The sequence below is a fragment of the Chanos chanos genome, chromosome 15 (genome assembly GCF_902362185.1).
Source record: "Chanos chanos chromosome 15, fChaCha1.1, whole genome shotgun sequence".
NCBI lineage: Eukaryota > Metazoa > Chordata > Actinopteri > Gonorynchiformes > Chanidae > Chanos > Chanos chanos.
This window is the reverse complement of record NC_044509.1, coordinates 445001-464024: the sequence shown is the minus strand read 5'-3', so window position 1 is coordinate 464024 and position 19024 is coordinate 445001. Positions and strand designations below refer to the sequence as shown.

Sequence of the window (19024 nt, the reverse complement as noted above, 5' to 3'; positions counted from 1 at the left end):
GGTTTTGTCACGTCTCCACATAAATGAAGGTGTGTAGTGAGCAGGGCCAGGTCAGACACTGCACTGATACAGCCCTCTGTTAACCAGCAGCTCTTCCCACTCCACCGGACAGACAGCCTCCACCGGACAGACAGCCTCCACTGGACAGACAGCCTCCACCAGACAGACAGCCTCCAGTCTGTCTCCACTAAACTTGGAGTTTGTGTAAATGGGCACTGTCCAGGACAGTTCAGAGCGGAGGGAGGGAGGGAGGTGGGGTGAGGAGTGATGATGTCTGCTGCACCCTTCACAAATAAATACTGTTATTTTCAGACAAACTTTTGGTGTTGGAGTGATGTCATATTCTTCACAGGTGAAGTCATCGGCTTAGACCATAGAGCTGGAATTCTCTGAGAGCTGCATTTTTTTCTGTAGGGACCAAACGGGAAATCGGGCTCAGTGAAGAGCGGGCTACACAGTCACCGTGTGTGTACTAATACCGAGATGTTTCTCTGATTTTGTAAACACTGTAGGATTTTTACTCTCCCTGAAGTCTGATTTGAGTGTTTATATAGAGGACTAACTCAAGTGGTGAGAGTAGACCCACAGAGATGTGTGGACAGACAGGGAATACACCCACAGAGATGTGAGGACAGACAGGGAATACACCCACAGAGATGTGTGGACAGACAGGGAATAAACCCAGAGAGATGTGAGGACAGACAGGGAATAAACCCAGAGAGATGTGTGGACAGACAGGGAATAGACCCACAGAGATGTGTGGACAGACAGGGAATAAACCCAGAGAGATGTGAGGACAGACAGGGAATACACCCACAGAGATGTGTGGACAGACAGGGAATAGACCCACAGAGAGATGTACAGAGACAGACAGTCAGTATGGGGATTCTTAGCACATCCAGTTCTTTTATTTGAAATGTCTATAAACAACCTATATACATAAGAATTTGGGTTCTTTACATGTAATGTTTAAAAACCAAATAAGCCAGAGGTCTTAGCATAGCTTTAGTTCAGTGTCTTATCAGTGACTGATTATGATTACAACACAAACCCACGATGCTGTTCACATCTTCTCTTAAAAAAAAAAAAAAAAAAAATCAAACAAAAAGAAACATTATCCAGTCTAAAACACATACTGAGATGTTTTTCCCCTTAATGTTCATGAACTTGGATACAGATTATACTGTCACACACACTCTCAAACAAACAAAAGCCATGAATTTCAAAAAACACCAATCCTTCAACCCAAATGATGTTCTGAGTCCAGAGCTGTAAACACCAACCCATGAGAACAGAAAAAAGGTCTTTATAGTTTTTCCCCAAATCCTGCATCCTGCTGAGGATAAACACGTGGATTAACAGTAACAGAGAAACGTTACAGAGGAGGGGTAGACAGCCCCAGAGAGCAGCTCCACTCCAGCCAATCAGAATCACAGGCCTGGTGCATGATGTCCAGCTGTTTCGACACCTCTTTTCCATGGTGTCTCTGCCCATCTGTACTGGTCCATCTGTGCACCTGCAAAAACAAAGACAGCTCAGCCAGTGCCAACAGGATGTAGTTCAGGCAGAGTTGAGAATTTCTGACACCACAGCAGACGAGCTTTACAAGGTCACGCCCCTATGTTCAAAGCAGAGTGTGTAAACACAAACGTACATGTGTGTGTCTGTGTGTGAGTCTGTGTGTGTGCAGATTAAAAAAAAAAAAAAAAAAGCCGACAGACTGACCTTGGGTTGAGAGGTCACCAGCGGCGGTTGGAGGTGCTCTGTGGGCGTGCAGGCCTGTTGGAGGTGCTCTGTGGAGGTGCAGGCCTGTTGGAGGTGCTCTGTGGAGGTGCAGGCCTGTGTCGCAGTGACTGGAGGTTGCGGTATTTGGACATAATACTCTGACTCTTCCTGAACACGGGCTTCTGCTGAAACAGAGGACGGGACACGACCATCCCCTAGAGGATGCCGCCCACATCACAAAACATGTCACCAACCAATCAACAAACAGAACCCTAACCCTGACCCTAACCCTACTACACAGCTAATAATGTAGACTTGTCTCCCACTTCAGTATTAACACAGTGCTGATGTTCATGCACATTTCCTTTAACAGACAGGTTCCCTGATTTCCACTCAGACTGAGAGCAGAGATGAGCAGAGGGAACTCCGATGGCACAGGGCTGTCATGTCACAGTGTGACTGGGGACCAGGTTTCCCAGGGAACACCTACCATCAGAGGTCTCCTGGCGGCCGGCGGTGGGAGTGGCGGGGGCTCAGACACGGGGCCACGATTGGGTCCGGGGCCGGGGCGAACGCCGTGTCTCTGTCAGAGTCAAACACCCGTTAATCACACGGCTGTCACCAGACACAAACACTCTCCTCTCAGCCACAGAGACACTGTCCTCTGAGACATCTCCACGTGTTACTCCTTTGTTTTGGCTACAGTGGGTCTCCCCACGGGGACACTCACAGAAGTGTCTGACGACTAACAGTAACTCATCAGACGGGTTAGAACATCAGTCAGAACCAGTGTCGGTTACTGTCATGCACTGGCTATCCCTGTTCCTATGGCAATACAGCCCCTAACAATGCCAAACACATACACACACTCCACTCACAAGGCCACAGAACACTGATTATCCTACTGGTCTGTCTCTCAGCAGAAAACACATACACTCTTCCCTGTGTCATTAAGACACAGCCATAAATGCAAAAACACATATGTGGTCTGACAATTCTTTCAAAGTAGAAGTTTGAGAAAATACCAGAAAAGGCCCTTGCTTTCTGAGGGGTTTCCCTGTTCCGTAGGGTCGATCCTCCGGCCTGCAAAAAGAAGCACACGTAACCTTTAGTGAGTCATGACACGTGGACTCTTCACCAGGTCAAAGCGGGCGTGAGCAGATGCAGTGCGGTTCACGTGCCTGTCTGAATACAGGTGCTCTCTGGGTCTGCGCTGAGAGCCTCCAGGCCGGTGCAGTTTGGTGAAACGCTCGTTCAGCATGATGCTCCCATGTGTTTTCACACTTTCTAGGAGAGGAAGAAGAACTGCAGTCATTTCACATTCTGGAATAAAACACATCTCTCCAGTTCACAGAAACCTCTCTATACCAGAAGTAAAAAAAAAAAAAAAAATCGATGACTAGCGTACGTTAAAACCAGAGAATGGCCAATGTACCAGTTTTAGTTTTGGCGGCTCTGTCCCTCCATGATGTCCCATTTTTAGGAGTGGGGCTGGGTCCAGGTCCCGCCTGCCACTGGGAAACGACCACCAGGTCCTGGGAGAGCCGTCTGTCTATGGGAGAAGAGCTGAGGAGAGAGGGAGCAGGGTGGACAGGTCAGGGTGACTCACACACAACCGCACTCTGCTCTGAAAGAACCTTCCAGAACGTTTCATTAGAACCTGAACTTCCGTTTGAATATTCTGACGAGAAAAAAAAAAAAAAGAAAAAAAAAAAAAAGAGCGAGCCAAATGCCAGTGGTTCGCTGAGCAGCTGTTTGAACTGCACAGAGCACGAGCAGACCTACAACACCACATATACACACTGCACTGACCCGGTCAGGGGGAGGGGAAGTCTGCAGCCAACCAATCACAGTCAAGCACAAACCTTAAAACACACTGATCTAAAGTAAGAAATGCGACAGTGATAAAATAGGGATTACCACATTGGTACTTACAGCAGAGCAAGCCCATCATCTCCACGCTTCTGTTTGAATTTGCGGTTTTTGTTTTCACCTTGCGCTCTTAGAAGCCTTCCTGTCCCTAACGCGGTCACAGTGTTAGGTTAGGATGTACAGTTAGTCCTGGGACGCTCTCGTATTACTCTCCACACACTCAGGACGTCACATCTACTTCACCCTTAAATCAGACGGCTCTTCCCTGTCCCGACCCGTCAGTCCAGTCAATCAGAGTGTGCTCCGTGTTCTTCCGTTCGTGTCTCTATTAGTATCGTTCTACAGCTGGATGCCGTGTCACTGAACAGACTGGCTGGTGTGAGAGTAGCACAACCCCCATAACCACTCGGTGACAGAGTCTGGGCACCCCAGTGAAATTAGAGTCGAACTTTCAGAGCTAGAGATGAGTGAATATTCATGTCTGAGGTGACGGGAGCGGAGCGGAGCGGGTTTCCGCGTGGCCGAGCAGCGAAACCAGGGGAGTCAGGCGAGTACACGCCGAAAAACATGTTCCTCCATTTTCTCTTCTGTCTACCACCTTCTTCATCCACCTCCAGCAGCAGCACATTAGAGATGCAAAACTCATTACATTTATTCTTAATGCCCATGTCAACCAACCAGAGCACGTTTCCATGTCAACCAACCAGAGCACGTTTCCATGTCAACCAACCAGAGCACGTTTCCATGTCAACCAACCAGAGCACGTTTCCATGCCCATCACTGGAGTTTTACAGTTGTACAGACTAATGCGTTAGTAACTGGGCTGATAGAGGGCAGTGTATTGGTCAGGGGAGTAGAGAGAGAAAGAGGGAGACACACACACACAATCTATCACAGCTCCAGCATATGGTGCACACTGTGCTTCACTACCGACAGCTTCTAGAGAAACCGTGAATGCAGCTTCTGTCGCGTCTGCACCGACCCTTCTGTTTGCCGTTTCAGGGCATGCCGTGTACCTTTCCACCGCGGATTTGACCAGTGTCTGTTGGTTTTGCTTCCTCTCGATTGGCCTCCGGCTGAAGCAACATCTCTCTCGTTGGTCACGGAGTGCCCCATCAGCGTGACACGTCCTAAGAACTCAGCGGCCCATCTCATGCCAACCTGAACACCATTTTCTCTTCAAAAACTCCCACAGAAATGTTCTGGAGACAGGTCAGTGCATCTCCCACTGTGACAGACCCAGACGCCATGGTGTTCTTCCTTAGGGCCAGCGGTCATCACACACTGGATTTACCAGTTTGTCCTGACACTGACAGTCATGCAAGTAATGACTGGACAAACCTTCATCTTCCTTTCATCCATCTCTCAATTCTTCATTTTTAAAACGTTTTCTCAAGATCTTCACTTGAATCCATTCTTCCGTTTCTGGACAATACGTGATTGACCGTATTCGACCCGTGGGAAGTTGCAGGACTAAGCTCCTCAGTTTAAAGTGTGGTTTTTCAGGTGTTATGATTTTTCATTTGCGTTAAAGGACCAGGCTGGATGCTTTGTTACAGCGGACACCGAAAGGCCTTGCTTTATAATATCACTTTCCCTCCCTCGGCTGCCATATCACACGAACGAACTGTCTTGGTGTGGGTGAGAGGCAGGAGTTTGACTTACATGCCATTGTTAGACTTTTTGAGACCCTTTTGGAGAGGGAGAATGAATTACGCTGATTATGCTTGAGACTTTTGAAACTGGTATTCCCCTTTAAGAAATCCCCTTAACTTCTGCTGAAGAACTGAGAGATTCTGGACATGACAGACAGCTTTAACATCTTACAGGTGGCTATGATGAGGCAGAAAACCAGCCATGAGACTTAAACCTTTTTTCCTCATCCATTTCATTAGAACAAGGTGGCGCCCCCTGGTGTTGGGTGGTGGAAGCTGTACCACTGACAAACAGGAAGCTTGACCTTCTAAACATCATCACGCGCCCATGGGCAGTGTGAGAAGGGTGATACCATACCTGTGTGCGCTCACAGAGCGGCGTGACTCCACCTGTGTGTCCGAGCTCCCCTCAGGTTTGGCCGAGTTAGCCTCTGTTTTGGGCGGGGATTCCTGAGGTCCAGGCCTCTTTGACTCGGTCTTCTGATGGTCCTTGAGTCGAGCTTTTTCTGCGGCTGGGTGGGAGCCATCCTTGGGCCTATGGGCCTTCTCTGGTTTCCCTGGATGTGGAGGGGGCAATTTGAACCGAGCTACAGACTCCGCCCTGAACTTCCGCCCTTTAAGGATGCGACTCTTGTCCTTGAGGGACAGGCCGCGACCTCCGAAGCCCCTCGGTGGGGGTCGAACGGACATTTCCCGGCGGGGGCGTTTGGATGGGACGTGACCAGCGTCCGAGCCCATGGAGGACTGCGGCCACCCCTGGCTCTCACTCCTCCTCTTCAGCGGCGGCCTGATGGGCCTCTCCAGAGCCCGGTGGGGTGGGCGGAACCTTGGGGGTGGTGGGTACGGCGCAGACTTCCATGAGTAGGGCGGGTAAGAGGGGCGAGGGTGTGGGTGCGCCCAGTCTGGGCCGCGGCGACCCGGCCCGTCCCTCACTCTCACCCTTCCAACTTCTCCGTGTTGCTTCCGAGGGTCTCCATCTGTTGACCACCTGCACATCCATCACAAACAATACAAACATGTGGGTTACAATGCCAGCTCCTGACGAACAGCAGGTGGAGTGGGATATGAAGGATTTTTTTTGGGGGGGGGTTGGGGGCTGTTAAACTTCTATTGTGCTAGAACCAGCACCCAAATCTGCTGAATGATTTATCACTGTTGAGAACAGTACAACCTTTTTTTAAACTTCAATGGGTCTTATACAATTTCTTCAGACTGACATTAATTCTTGAGAGCTTTACCATGAGATATTACATCACCCTTTAATCTGACTGACAGGCAGAGGGAGGGTACTGTTTACCCGTGGCCTTGGTGAGCTAAACCTCCCTTTCACAAAACTAATGCCCCTCTTTCACCTGTTTTCTCTCTAATGTCAGCCAGCCTTCATGCTAGCATCATTCCTGTACCTCTCTGGATATGAGCTCCTCCCATGAAATTCCCGTAGCTTCCTCTGGGGGGAGCCAGGGACTCCAGACTCCCCATTTCGGGGTTGTGGGAACCCCCCCGGGCCGTTCCAGTGACCCCCCTGATCTGGACGCCCAAAGTGCCTCTCTCGGGGGCTGCTGTGACTGGGCGTGTCCCAGTTCCGATCCAGACTGTTTGCGGGGCTTGGGCGTCGCTGGGGGCCCAGGTAGGGGTTGCGTGGGGAGTGCGAGGAGGGGGAGGGGCCCCTCCTGTCTGACGATAAGCCGTGATAAAGCCGGGGTGAGCTGTGTGGGACATGGAACGGCGCCTGTCTGTGGCCTGGAGGCCCATGCAGCGGGCTGTGTGGGGACTGCCTGTGCTGGGCGGGGGGAGGGTGGCTTGAGCGGGGAGGGGAGGGTCTCCTGTGGGTCCGATGAGGCTCTGGGGAACCTGGGTAGTGCTCGTAGTGATCCTGACTGTGTGTCATCCACTGTCCGTGAGGTCGGTCGCGATGTTCTCCCATGTGTGGCGATCTCTTGCCATACAGGTGCTGTCCGCTACTGTTAGCTTCACGCCAGCTAGGGGGCGCCTTGCCTGGGTTCCCGCGAATCCCCCTCTGGCTTCTGAGTGGGGGGCCAAACCGCCCTTCATATGGCATATTCCTGTAGCCATCTGAGAAATGTCTGTTCAAAATACAATATGTCTCTTTAAAATACAACAAGCAAGGACACATCATTTTATTTTATAAAGGAATGTTATCTTGGAATGGAGACTGGAAATCTGAGAAATTGAACAGTTGCGGCACCAAAACAAACCTCTCTTTGAGACGGGATAATCCTGAGTGTGGTCTCACCATCTTCAGTCCTCCACTGTCATTTCAGGAAAAAGAATTAAAGGTCACTTCAGTACCAGAGGGACACATCAACAATACAGCACAAACTAAACTCCACAGTTTAAACACAAGTCTTGGCTTAGACACAAATGGAAAATAAATCTCCCCAGAAAAAAGTGGTGTGCTCGGTTTTGTCTGTCATCTTACTGAGCTAAAAATAAAAGAACAAGAGCACTAGCAGGGACAGCCCCTCAGTGGCGTTTCAAATTGGATGCGCAGCTGTGAAAACCTGAACATGGACCCAACACAGGATGACATACTGTTGGTTCTGTCCAAAGGGTTGCCTGGGATTTTTCCCGAAATAAAACGATACACTTACCACTCTGGATTTGTTCCCTGTTTCGCGTGCTGTTGTGACTACTGTGTTGGGTTAACTGGGGGCAATGAGCTTCAGGAAAATGCTACATGTGTTTACAAAAACAATACAATACGTCCGTTATTAAGTATAAATAATATAGTATAGGTTATTATCCTATACTGGGACAGGGTAGCGCTGTACACAATTTTATAGAACAATAACAGTACGACTGACCATACGGCCGGCGTTCTGACGAGTTGTGTTGCTTTGTCGAGAAATGCTATCATAGCGCGAATCCATAGCAGAGTCTAGACCCACCCCTAACCCAAGATTGTGCGCTAGGTAGCACAGTTCGACAGAACACCGGTATTTCCAAGCTCTTTTCAGCGATGTGCATTTTGTTTTAGTTCGGACGAGGTCTAAATGATTTTTAAACTCGTTAATTCGTGGTATTGGTAATCTGGTTGGTAGACAATGTGTTGTTTTAAAACGTCTTCAGCAACAGTCCGTGTGAGGAAACAGCGAACGAAAATCACATCGTGTCGCAACTCGCTATGTAATAGTGCAACACGGAGCCAAAGGCTACACACAGGCTAACTGTGGTTCACGGCCGCCTGGCATGACACGGCTGATTTTTCAAAGTTAAATCTTGACCCCAGCTGCACTCGTCCGATTAACTACAGCAAGTTAAACAGACGCCGCACGTACTTGTTTATTTCGTTAAATGTTTTTTTTTTTTACCTCTTGAAATTAAGGACAGTACATGTTCGCTATCGAGACAGTACTTACTTATACAGCTCTCTGTAAGCGGACACACTTATGTCTAGGCCAAAGAAACTTGGCCTTGCGGAAAAATAGGCCTTACGGATATGTTGATAGGTCAACTACCAGCCAACTATAGAACTACGCCCCAAAACGCTGTGTATAATGTAATTACTGACGGAACGTCATGCTGTACTCAGCAATACCAAGGTTTGATACATGTAGACTAGCACACTGTGTTACCACACTGTGGCATACTCAAACTCGATTTGGTTCGACGTCTGAACAACTTATTTTAGGTTGGTATGTCTAGCCATGTTTGCTAAGATTTCTTTTCGTTTAAATGTCGCCTCAAGTGGTAACCGAAAACTCTGGTCAGCATTTACAAACGACCCATTTATTCAACTAATATCACGTTAATAGAATATTCTGCAACAGGGAAGCAAATTCGCAATACATAAACTACTTACCCAAAACTCGGCTGGCCGATTAAATACGAGTTTACTAGCAAGCCAGAGAGCTTCCTTGGCTAACGTCCTGTTGGCTAAGTTTAGCTCATCACAACCGTCAATGGTTCAAGTCGAGTATCTGCTTAACTATGGTGTAAGAGTTACAGAGGGTATCTTTATCCTATCCTATCTTTAGTGTCTGCTTTGTTTATTTCATAATTAACTCAAAAACGAAACAAATCCGTTCTCCCTGAATCGACTGTCTCCGTATGACCTGTTCCGACAGCTGCTGTAGTCTAGTCAGGAAGGGAAGTGACGTTCGATATCATCTGCTACATCGCTTTTTTATGTCTTCCCCTAAGCAAGACCTGCCGTAGCCAGACGATGCCGATGTGCATAACAGACGTTCTGCCTTTCTGATATGTCAGTATAACTTTAACCATAAGTGAAAATACTCAGTTTGGAGCTGGTGACCACAAAACCTCACATTGTAGGGGGCGAACCAATACAACACAAACCGTTGTTATTGCCAGTATGTGTCTAATTACTTTTTAATAAGATTGATTCGAGTAATAGTCGCTGTGGCTCGGTTGGTCAGGCGCTCGCATCGCACTGAGAGGGTCGGGGGTTCGAGCCTGCTTGAGCCGCAGTTGACGTCAGCAAGGGCATACGGTCAAGTAAAGTGCTACACTGCCACATCCAAAAGTTCCTGTAAAGGGCACTGCCTTAGTCCCTAGACAGGGAAGTTCTTGTTGTAAAAAAAAAAAAAAAGTTCAAATAATCTTAATTTGGCTATCAGTAGGTATATGATGGACGAACAAGGTTATTAACACTCTCTTGTGCTGTAACTTTATTGCTTAAACATATTGGAAAGAAACATGTTGCTAAAGCTGCTTGTTTGATGGTGTTTGTCATTAACAGGTCACCGGTTGGACAACCACAGATTTCTCATAATGCTGCACATTCAGACAGCTGGCAAAAAAGTTCAGTTCACTGAAACACAGAGAAAAGAGTCAGCATTGTTGACCCAAAGATGTTTAACATCTGTGTGATTCGTATACATATGCCATGAGGTCTCCAACTGCATTTTTTTTGCCAAAATGTTACTTCACTACACTGTTTGTGTGATCACATTTTGCTGGGTGCAGTGGTGAGGGTGCAGTGTGAGATGGTTATTTGAGGCAGTGGAGAGGGCGCAGTGTGAGATGATTATTTGAGGCAGTGGTGAGGGCGCAGTGTGAGATGGTACATTGAGGCAGTGGAAAGGGTGTAGTGTGAGATGGTTATTTGAGGCAGTGGAGAGGGTGCAGTGTGAGATGGTACATTGAGGCAGTGGTGAGGGTGCAGTGTGAGATGGTACATTGAGGCAGTGGAGAGGGTGCAGTGTGAGATGGTACATTGAGGCAGTGGAGAGGGTGCAGTGTGAGATGGTTATTTGAGGCAGTGGTGAGGGCGCAGTGTGAGATGGTTATTTGAGGCAGTGGAGACGGCACAGTGTGAGATGGTACATTGAGGCAGTGAAGAGGGCACAGGGTACATTGAGGCAGTGGAGAGGGTGCAGTGTGAGATGGTTATTTGAGGCAGTGGAGAGGGTGCAGTGTGAGATGGTTATTTGAGGCAGCGGTGAGGGTGCAGTGTGAGATGGTACACTGAGGCAGTGGAGAGGGTGCAGTGTGAGATGGTTATTTGAGGCACTGGGGAGGGCGCAGTGTGAGATGGTTATTTGAGGCAGTGGTGAGGGCGCAGTGTGAGATGGTACATTGAGGCAGTGGTGAGGGTGCAGTGTGAGATGGTTATTTGAGGCATTGGGGAGGGCGCAGTGTGAGATGGTTATTTGAGGCAGTGGAGAGGGTGCAGTGTGAGATGGTTATTTGAGGCAGTGGAGACAGCACAGTGTGAGATGGTACATTGAGGCAGTGGAAAGGGTGCAGTGTGAGATGGTTATTTGAGGCATTGGGGAGGGCGCAGTGTGAGATGGTTATTTGAGGCAGTGGAGAGGGTGCAGTGTGAGATGGTTATGTGAGGCAGTGGAGACGGCGCAGTGTGAGATGGTACATTGAGGCAGTGGTGAGGGTGCAGTGTGAGATGGTTATTTGAGGCAGTGGAGACGGCGCAGTGTGAGATGGTACATTGAGGCAGTGGAAAGGGTGCAGTGTGAGATGGTTATTTGAGGCATTGGGGAGGGCGCAGTGTGAGATGGTTATTTGAGGCATTGGGGAGGGCGCAGTGTGAGATGGTACATTGAGGCAGTGGAGAGGGTGCAGTGTGAGATGGTTATTTGAGGCAGTGGAGAGGGTGCAGTGAGAGATGGTTATTTGAGGCAGTGGAGAGGGCGCAGTGTGAGATGGTACATTGAGGCAGTGGAGAGGGTGCAGTGTGAGATGGTTATTTGAGGCAGTGGAGAGGGTGCAGTGTGAGATGGTACATTGAGGCAGTGGGGGGGGGGGGGGGCAGCGTGAGATGGTACACTTCTCCATGTAATGAGCCATATTACTGAAATACGCTCCCACTGCATCTCCTCTGTGTTTTCCTCCAGCAGTGAATAGGGCGCAGTGTGAGATGGTTATTTGAGGCAGTGGAGAGGGTGCAGTGTGAGATGGTACATTGAGGCAGTGGATAGGGTGCAGTGTGAGATGATTATTTGAGGCAGTGGAGAGGGTGCAGTGTGAGATGGTTATTTGAGGCAGTGTTTGGGGAAAGCATATAGGTTTACAAACTGCATTTCTCACAATGAGTTTCCCATGGGGGAGACCAAACTAACACATACAGGTCCCACTGCATCAGCTCTTCAAACACAGGCTATAAGCAGAAAATAATGGCCCTGTTTTAGGAAAATGGCTTTTTTGTCAATAACTTATACATTTTTCCCTCTTGAAGCTGAATATTTAAAGGCAAATTCTTGTGATGCAAACATATATGTTATGTTTTACACATTTGTATAATTGCTTTATGCAAAGCATAGAAGAGAGGAGTGCTGTGTTTGGGGGTTTAATGTTTTATTGTCATAATCCAGTTTTTACACACATGCTCATGTCCCATGCAGGATGTCTACAGTACTTACATTTTATTTAACTTTATTTCATTACAGATACAATATGAGACAGTGGGGTTCATATCCTGTACAGTTCTTTTGTTTTTCATTAACAGTTAGTTGGTCTATTTTTGACCTGATTTGAGAAGATCCCTGCCTTCTCTTCTAATTCAAGTTTGGGTTTGAATATGAAACTTTCTACAGCCAGTTTAGAACAGGCAAACATCCAACAGCTTCACTTACACAGCAAAGATACAAGAACATTCGCACATCCTCAGATTTTTTATACCAGTAGAGCAGAACAGTCCACAGGTAAAACTCTGTCTGTTTGGTTGATTTCAGAAGCAGCTTGTTAATGTCATCACAGCGTTTTCCCCTCCTGTCTGAGAATCGTATGATTTTAAGCCGGTGTAAAATGGTAATTCATGCATTCTAAACATAACTCCATCACAATCAACAAATCTGTGAGTGTTATTTTTTCAGTTGTAAAATTTTCCTGAAACTGCATCGAGTAACCTACATTCATTTGCTCCTGCAGTCTCACAGTTACTCGGCAAGGGTGTTGTTTTGAATGCTGTCATGGTTGCGTTTACTCTGGTGAGTGTTAAAATAATACACACAAAGCATTCTTAGAATTTATTTAAGTCAGCTAAGTAAAGTAGGGATGGGACTACACACACACACACACACACACACACACACACACACACAGAGGTGCCTGATAACATTCAGGGGTGAAGGATCTGACTCTGGTTATAGTATGAAAGTTTACATGCTACAGTTCCAAACACTGTGACTAACCCTGGCTCAGCACAGACAGTATCACAGCAGTCTTAAGCTCTCTACTGGGGCTTCCCATCCAGAAAAACAAGCATGTATCTGCAGACCTTTGCATGGATGACATAATGCTAAGATATTACTGGTGAAATATGCATTGCCAGCTATGCTACAATAGTTAGAGGAGTGCAAGCCCCCTATTCACTACTGGAGGAAAACACAGAGGAGATGCAGTGGGAGCGTATTTCAGTAATATGGCTCATTACATGGAGAAGTGTCCTTCTACACTGGACAGAAATATATCAGCTGGGAATATCTATCTATGATACACAAGCTTTCATTTAGGACAATGTCTAACTACGTGGTAGGTTTTACTGTGCAGGAAAAAACCCAACTGTGCAGTTTGATGGAATACCACATAAACACAACCCCACACACCTACACATGCCTCTGAGTCTTCCCATAAGCACACAAACATTCACAAACATTCCTCCAGTATAACAGCTCTGAATCCAGCATCGCTGCATTGTTCTGTAGATCAAAATATGTTCCATCTGTATTCATACTGGTATCTAAAGTGGTTCCTCTCTCTCTCTCTGTTCTTTAATGGTGGAGCAGGGCTTGTTTAAGGAGCATCACCTGTGGAAATGAAAGGGGTGGGGGAGATCATAAAGTCTATGTGAGACTGCTGTCACACTGTTATCAATGCTCTAACAACTACATTTACTTTTCCAAATATGATCTATAAGTTGTACGATCTACCATTAACTGTCTTAGCATGCACTGAGCAGAGAATAAACACAAAGAGTGTGTGTGTGTGTACATAAATAAATTGCTTAACACACCTGATCACTGTATGTTCAGTTTGTTTGTGGCTGTGGACAGGGTGGGGCTGCTCTGGGACTCGGACACGGGGCTGCACACCCCCTCTATCAGATTCTTATTGCAGTCGTCCAGCTGGGGTGCTGAGGGTGAGAGTTTAGGATAAGCAACGTGACCGGTAAGGTCCAACAAATCCTCCAGAGCCCGGGAACTACTCACACCATTCTGCTGAACTTCATTTACAGGGGAGAACTCAGGGATGGAGATCAACTCCTCCTTGGATACAGGACTGGGATGGAGAGAGAGACACAGGGAAATGGAGAGAATTTGGAATAGAGCACCATGTTAATGAAGGTACTATTGAAATGGCATCTTAATTCCTACTAAAAAATGTCACTGCATTCATTTTTATGTTAATTGATGCATTATGCAATTTTTTATCCTAATAAAAGAATCCCAGTCTAAAAGCATTCTCTCTATTTCTCTCCCCCTCTCCCTCCTCTACAGTTTCTCTTTGTTTATTTGGACAGCTTTAAAAAAAAAACCAAAACATTGGTATATTTTTCAAAATCAGAAACAACCCTTGCCCATGGGGTGAGCCCAGACCTGCTGTTTCCATCACCATACAGGCGTCAGAGTGCTGTTCAACACTGAGACTCTTTTATAATGCACCTGGGCTGGGAACAGCCCGAGTTATGAGATCAGTGAGGAAACCCAGTAAATTCCAGTAACTTAACAGTAATTACAACAGCTGTGTCTTAATTATATGCACTTTTCCACAGTAACTGGAGCTTAGTTTCCCAAAAGCATCACAGAACTCCAAAACTTGTGATAAAACTTGTGATAAAACTCCATCGTAAGGCTGTTTATTAATTTACAGGGTTCCCCAATATTCCTCATGTCTAACATGACTCAATTACTATATCATTAGTGTACTTGCTACCAGACACGCTCATTAGTTGGTAGGCATTGGTAAGCATTGTGAGGTGTTAGTAAGCATTGTGAGGTGTTGGTAAGCATTGTGAGGTGTTGGTAAGCATTGTGAGGTGTTGGTAAGCATTGGTAGGCATTGTGAGGTGTTAGTAAGCATTGTGAGGTGTTGGCAAGCATTGTGAGGTGTTGGTAAGCATTGGTAAGCATTGTGAGGTGTTGGTAAGCATTGTGAGGTGTTGGTAGGCATTGGTAAGCATTGTGAGGCATTGGTAAGCATTGTGAGGCATTGGGAAGCATTGTGAGGCATTGGGAAGCATTGTGAGGCACTGGGAAGCATTGTGAGGTGTTAGTAAGCATTGTGAGGCATTGGGAAGCATTGTGAGGTGTTGGTAAGCATTGGTAAGCATTGTGAGGTGTTGGTAAGCATTGTGAGGTGTTGATAAGCATTGGTAAGCATTGTGAGGTGTTGGTAAGCATCGTGAGGTGTTGGTAAGCATTGTGAGGTGTTGGTAAGCATTGGTAAGCATTGTGAGGTGTTGGTAAGCATTGTGAGGTGTTGGTAAGCATTGGTAAGCATTGTGAGGTGTTGGTAAGCATTGGTAAGCATTGTGAGGTGTTGGTAGGCATTGTGAGGTGTTGGTAAGCATTGTGAGATGTTGGTAAGCATTGGTAAGCATTGTGAGGTGTTAGTAAGCATTGTGAGGTGTTGGTAAGCATTGGTAAGCATTGTGAGGTGTTGGTAGGCATTGTGAGGTGTTGGTAAGCATTGGTAAGCATTGTGAGGTGTTGGTAAGCATTGTGAGGTGTTGGTAGGCATTGGTAAGCATTGTGAGGTGTTGGTAAGCATTGTGAGGTGTTGGTAAGCATTGGTAAGCATTGTGAGGTGTTGGTAGGCATTGGTAAGCATTGTGAGGCATTGTGAGGCATTGTGAGGCATTGGGAAGCATTGTGAGGCATTGGGAAGCATTGGGAAGCATTGTGAGGCATTGGGAAGCATTGTGAGGCATTGGGAAGCATTGTGAGGCATTGGGAAGCATTGTGAGGCATTGGGAAGCATTGTGAGGTGTTGGTAAGCATTGGTAAGCATTGTGAGGTGTTGGTAGGCATTGTGAGGTGTTGGTAGGCATTGGTAAGCATTGTGAGGTGTTAGTAAGCATTGTGAGGTGTTGGCAAGCATTGTGAGGTGTTGGTAAGCATTGGTAAGCATTGTGAGGCATTGGGAAGCATTGTGAGGCATTGGGAAGCATTGTGAGGTGTTGGTAAGCATTGGTAAGCATTGTGAGGTGTTGGTAGGCATTGTGAGGTGTTGGTAGGCATTGGTAAGCATTGTGAGGTGTTGGTAAGCATTGGTAAGCATTGTGAGGCATTGGGAAGCATTGTGAGGCATTGGTAAGCATTGTGAGGTGTTGGTAAGCATTGTGAGGTGTTGGTAGGCATTGTGAGGTGTTGGTAGGCATTGGTAAGCATTGTGAGGCATTGGTAAGCATTGTGAGGCATTGGGAAGCATTGTGAGGCATTGGGAAGCATTGTGAGGCATTGGGAAGCATTGTGAGGTGTTGGTAAGCATTGGTAAGCATTGTGAGGTGTTGGCAGGCATTGTGAGGTGTTGGTAGGCATTGGTAAGCATTTTGAGGCATTGGTAAGCATTGTGAGGCATTGGGAAGCATTGTGAGGCATTGGGAAGCATTGTGAGGCATTGGGAAGCATTGTGAGGTGTTGGTAAGCATTGGTAAGCATTGTGAGGTGTTGGTAGGCATTGTGAGGTGTTGGTAGGCATTGGTAAGCATTTTGAGGCATTGGTAAGCATTGTGAGGCATTGGGAAGCATTGTGAGGCATTGGGAAGCATTGTGAGGCATTGGGAAGCATTGTGAGGCATTCCTCTAGCCTGCTGGAGCTGTAGAGACAGTGGTCGCCAGGCAAAGCAAACTCCACATGTCACGGATATGATCGCTCATTATCCAGGACAACACTTCACAATATATCGACAAAATTACATTTTCGTATTTATTTTCAGCAGAAATTGAGCATTACATTGTTTTAGAACATATCACAGCGTTTCATCTATGTTCTTCCGTAGAAGATAGCTTGTGTTGCATGATGATTAATATGTCTGTTCAAAGACTGAAGACCTGTTGTTATCAAAGCACAGCTAGAACCACAGCACTGTGGTACTTCAGTCCAACAAATACATATAAAAGAGACACACAGACAGTTTCATCTACATTCACATTTCTATAAATCAGTGAATCAATGTTTATAAAAATATTTAAAACAGACACACAGACATCTTCATTTGCATTTACATTAATGTGAATTAGTGATCAGTCAATCAGTCAGTGAAGAGATGAGTCTCTCCATGTCAGTGTAGCGATGGTTCTGCTGATGCTAGTGTTATTCTGCTTCATCAGTGTTTGGCTATTTAAATAACTAACTGCACACAGCTTCACAGCATTCAGAAAAAATCTCAACATAACTTATGCTGGATGTCCCACATGTCAACAATTTAGTTCAGTGGAACAAAGATGAATAGAAAGAGAGGGCTGCATTGGTGAATAACTGAGGATTATAATTCAGAGAACCATGCATGAGTAAAAACACCTCCGTGAGCAGTGTACACCTGCACTCAGTGGCATTCATGTCACTGCTTCAGCAGATCATGTGTGTGTGTTTATGTGTGTAGAGTGAGTGTGTGTCTGAAGTGTGGTATATCGTAGGGAAGTAGAATATTTCTGTACTTGAGTATAAATGTTTGTGTTTATGCATCATTTCAGCCCTGTTCAGAACCACTGTCTCATTTCAGCCCTGTTCAGGGTCACTGTCTCATTTCAGCCCTGTTCAGTGTCCCTGTGTCATTTCAGCCCTGTTCAGTGTCCCTGTGTCATTTCAGCTCTGTTCAGAACCGCTGTCTCATTTCAGCCCTGTTCAGGGTCACTATCTCATTTCAGCCCTGTTCAGTGTCACTGTCTCATTTCAGCTCTGTTCAGAACCGCTGTCTCATTTCAGCCCTGTTCAGACCCACTGTCTCATTTCAGCCCTGTTCAACACCACTGTCTCATTTCAGCCCTGTTCAGTGTCCCTGTGTTATTTCAGCCCTGTTCAGAACCACTGTCTCATTTCAGCCCTGTTCAGACCCACTGTCTCATTTCAGCCCTGTTCAACACCACTGTCTCATTTCAGCCCTGTTCAGTGTCCCTGTGTTATTTCAGCCATGTTCAGTACCATTGTCTCATTTCAGCCCTGTTCAGAACCACTGTCTCATTTCAGCCCTGTTCAGTGTCCCTGTCTCATTTCAGCCCTGTTCAGAACCACTGTCTCATTTAAGCCCTGTTCAGTACCATTGTCTCATTTCAGCCCTGTTCAGTGTCCGTGTGTCATTTCAGCCCTGTTCAGTGTCCCTGTCTCATTTCAGCCCTGATCAGAACCACTGTCTCATTTCAGCCCTGTTCATTTCAGCCCTGGTCTCATTTACATCACTGTGTTAGACAATATGTAGCTAATTACTGACATGTAGCTTGAGTTGGTACAGTTGCAGTTATTTGACTCAAACTGGATTTTTCTGTTAAGTGTTTGTAAGACAAAAACTTTTTTTGAAAATATATTAAACATATAAAACAATAAAGTTCCTAAAGCTTCTCATTATTTATTTCATTTTACCTGTATTTGTTACTTTAGCTTATACTTGAGCAGTTTTCTCATGGGTTACCTTAACTTTTACTGGAGTGATTTTTCCAGAGAGCTATCCTAACTTTTACTGGAGTGATTTTTCCAGAGAGCTATCTTAACTTTTACTGGAGTGATTTTTCCAGAGAGCTATCTTTACTTTTACTGGAGTATGGCTACTGGATACTTTGTACAATACTGGTTTGTGGTGTCGGTGACAGTGTGTGTGTGTATGTGTGTGTAGGAGTGACAGTGTGTGTGTGTAGTGTGTGTGGTGGGGAAGGTGTGTTTGTAGTGTGTGTGTATGTGTGTGTAGGAGTGACAGTGTGTGTGTGTAGTGTGTGTGGTGGGGAAGGTGTGTTTGTAGTGTGTGTGTATGTGTGTGTAGGAGTGACAGTGTGTGTTTGAAGTGTGTGTGGTGGGGAAGGTGTGTTTGTAGTGTGTGTGTATGTGTGTGTAGGAGTGACAGTGTGTGTTTGAAGTGTGTGTGGTGGGGAAGGTGTGTTTGTAGTGTGTGTGTATGTGTGTGTGCTGTGTGTGGTACTCTTTAGAACACTCACCTGACCTCCATAGACTGCACTTCATCTCCAGAATCCTCCCTCGTGGTGTTTTTCACCTCCACCCTTTCCAGGTGAATAAGTGGTGGAGGGGGATGTGAGACCCCCCGCTGGGGGGAGGGGGTATCACAGGGTTCAGTCACGCGTCCTCGTTTTGACCCCACTTCTTTTACACCCTGACCGTTCACC

At 46.4% G+C, this 19024-nt stretch overlaps 1 protein-coding gene across 2 annotated transcripts; it reads right to left on the bottom strand.

Annotated features, from left to right (window-relative positions):
* Positions 1–886: 886 nt before the first annotated feature.
* On the bottom strand, positions 887–9339 carry LOC115828485 (extensin). Of its 2 annotated transcripts, XM_030792483.1 has the most exons (10): positions 9076–9339; positions 7469–7522; positions 6656–7336; positions 5611–6240; positions 3161–3291; positions 2907–3012; positions 2751–2808; positions 2216–2308; positions 1726–1940; positions 887–1516 (listed from the first exon to the last, which is right to left on the bottom strand). In XM_030792483.1, exons 2-9 carry the CDS (start codon positions 7507–7509, stop codon positions 1740–1742), a joined length of 1941 nt encoding a protein of 646 aa, XP_030648343.1. In that variant the 5' UTR covers positions 7510–7522; positions 9076–9339; the 3' UTR covers positions 887–1516; positions 1726–1739. The 2 variants fall into 2 exon arrangements, with proteins under 2 accessions (XP_030648343.1, XP_030648344.1); XM_030792484.1 differs by lacking the exon at positions 9076–9339 and having other exon boundaries at positions 7469–7670.
* Positions 9340–19024: the final 9685 nt, after the last annotated feature.

Excerpts from the sequence above, each read along its gene's own strand:
- LOC115828485 (XM_030792483.1), bottom strand. The coding sequence starts at position 7,509 with ATGGTGAGACCACACTCAGGATTATCCCGTCTCAAAGAGAG. Across the intron at positions 3,292-5,610 it reads CGCTCTGTGAGCGCACACAG|CTCTTCTCCCATAGACAGAC; the intron begins GTATGGTATCAC and ends CTCTCTCCTCAG. Across the intron at positions 2,309-2,750 it reads GAAAGCAAGGGCCTTTTCTG|AGACACGGCGTTCGCCCCGG; the intron begins GTATTTTCTCAA and ends TGACTCTGACAG.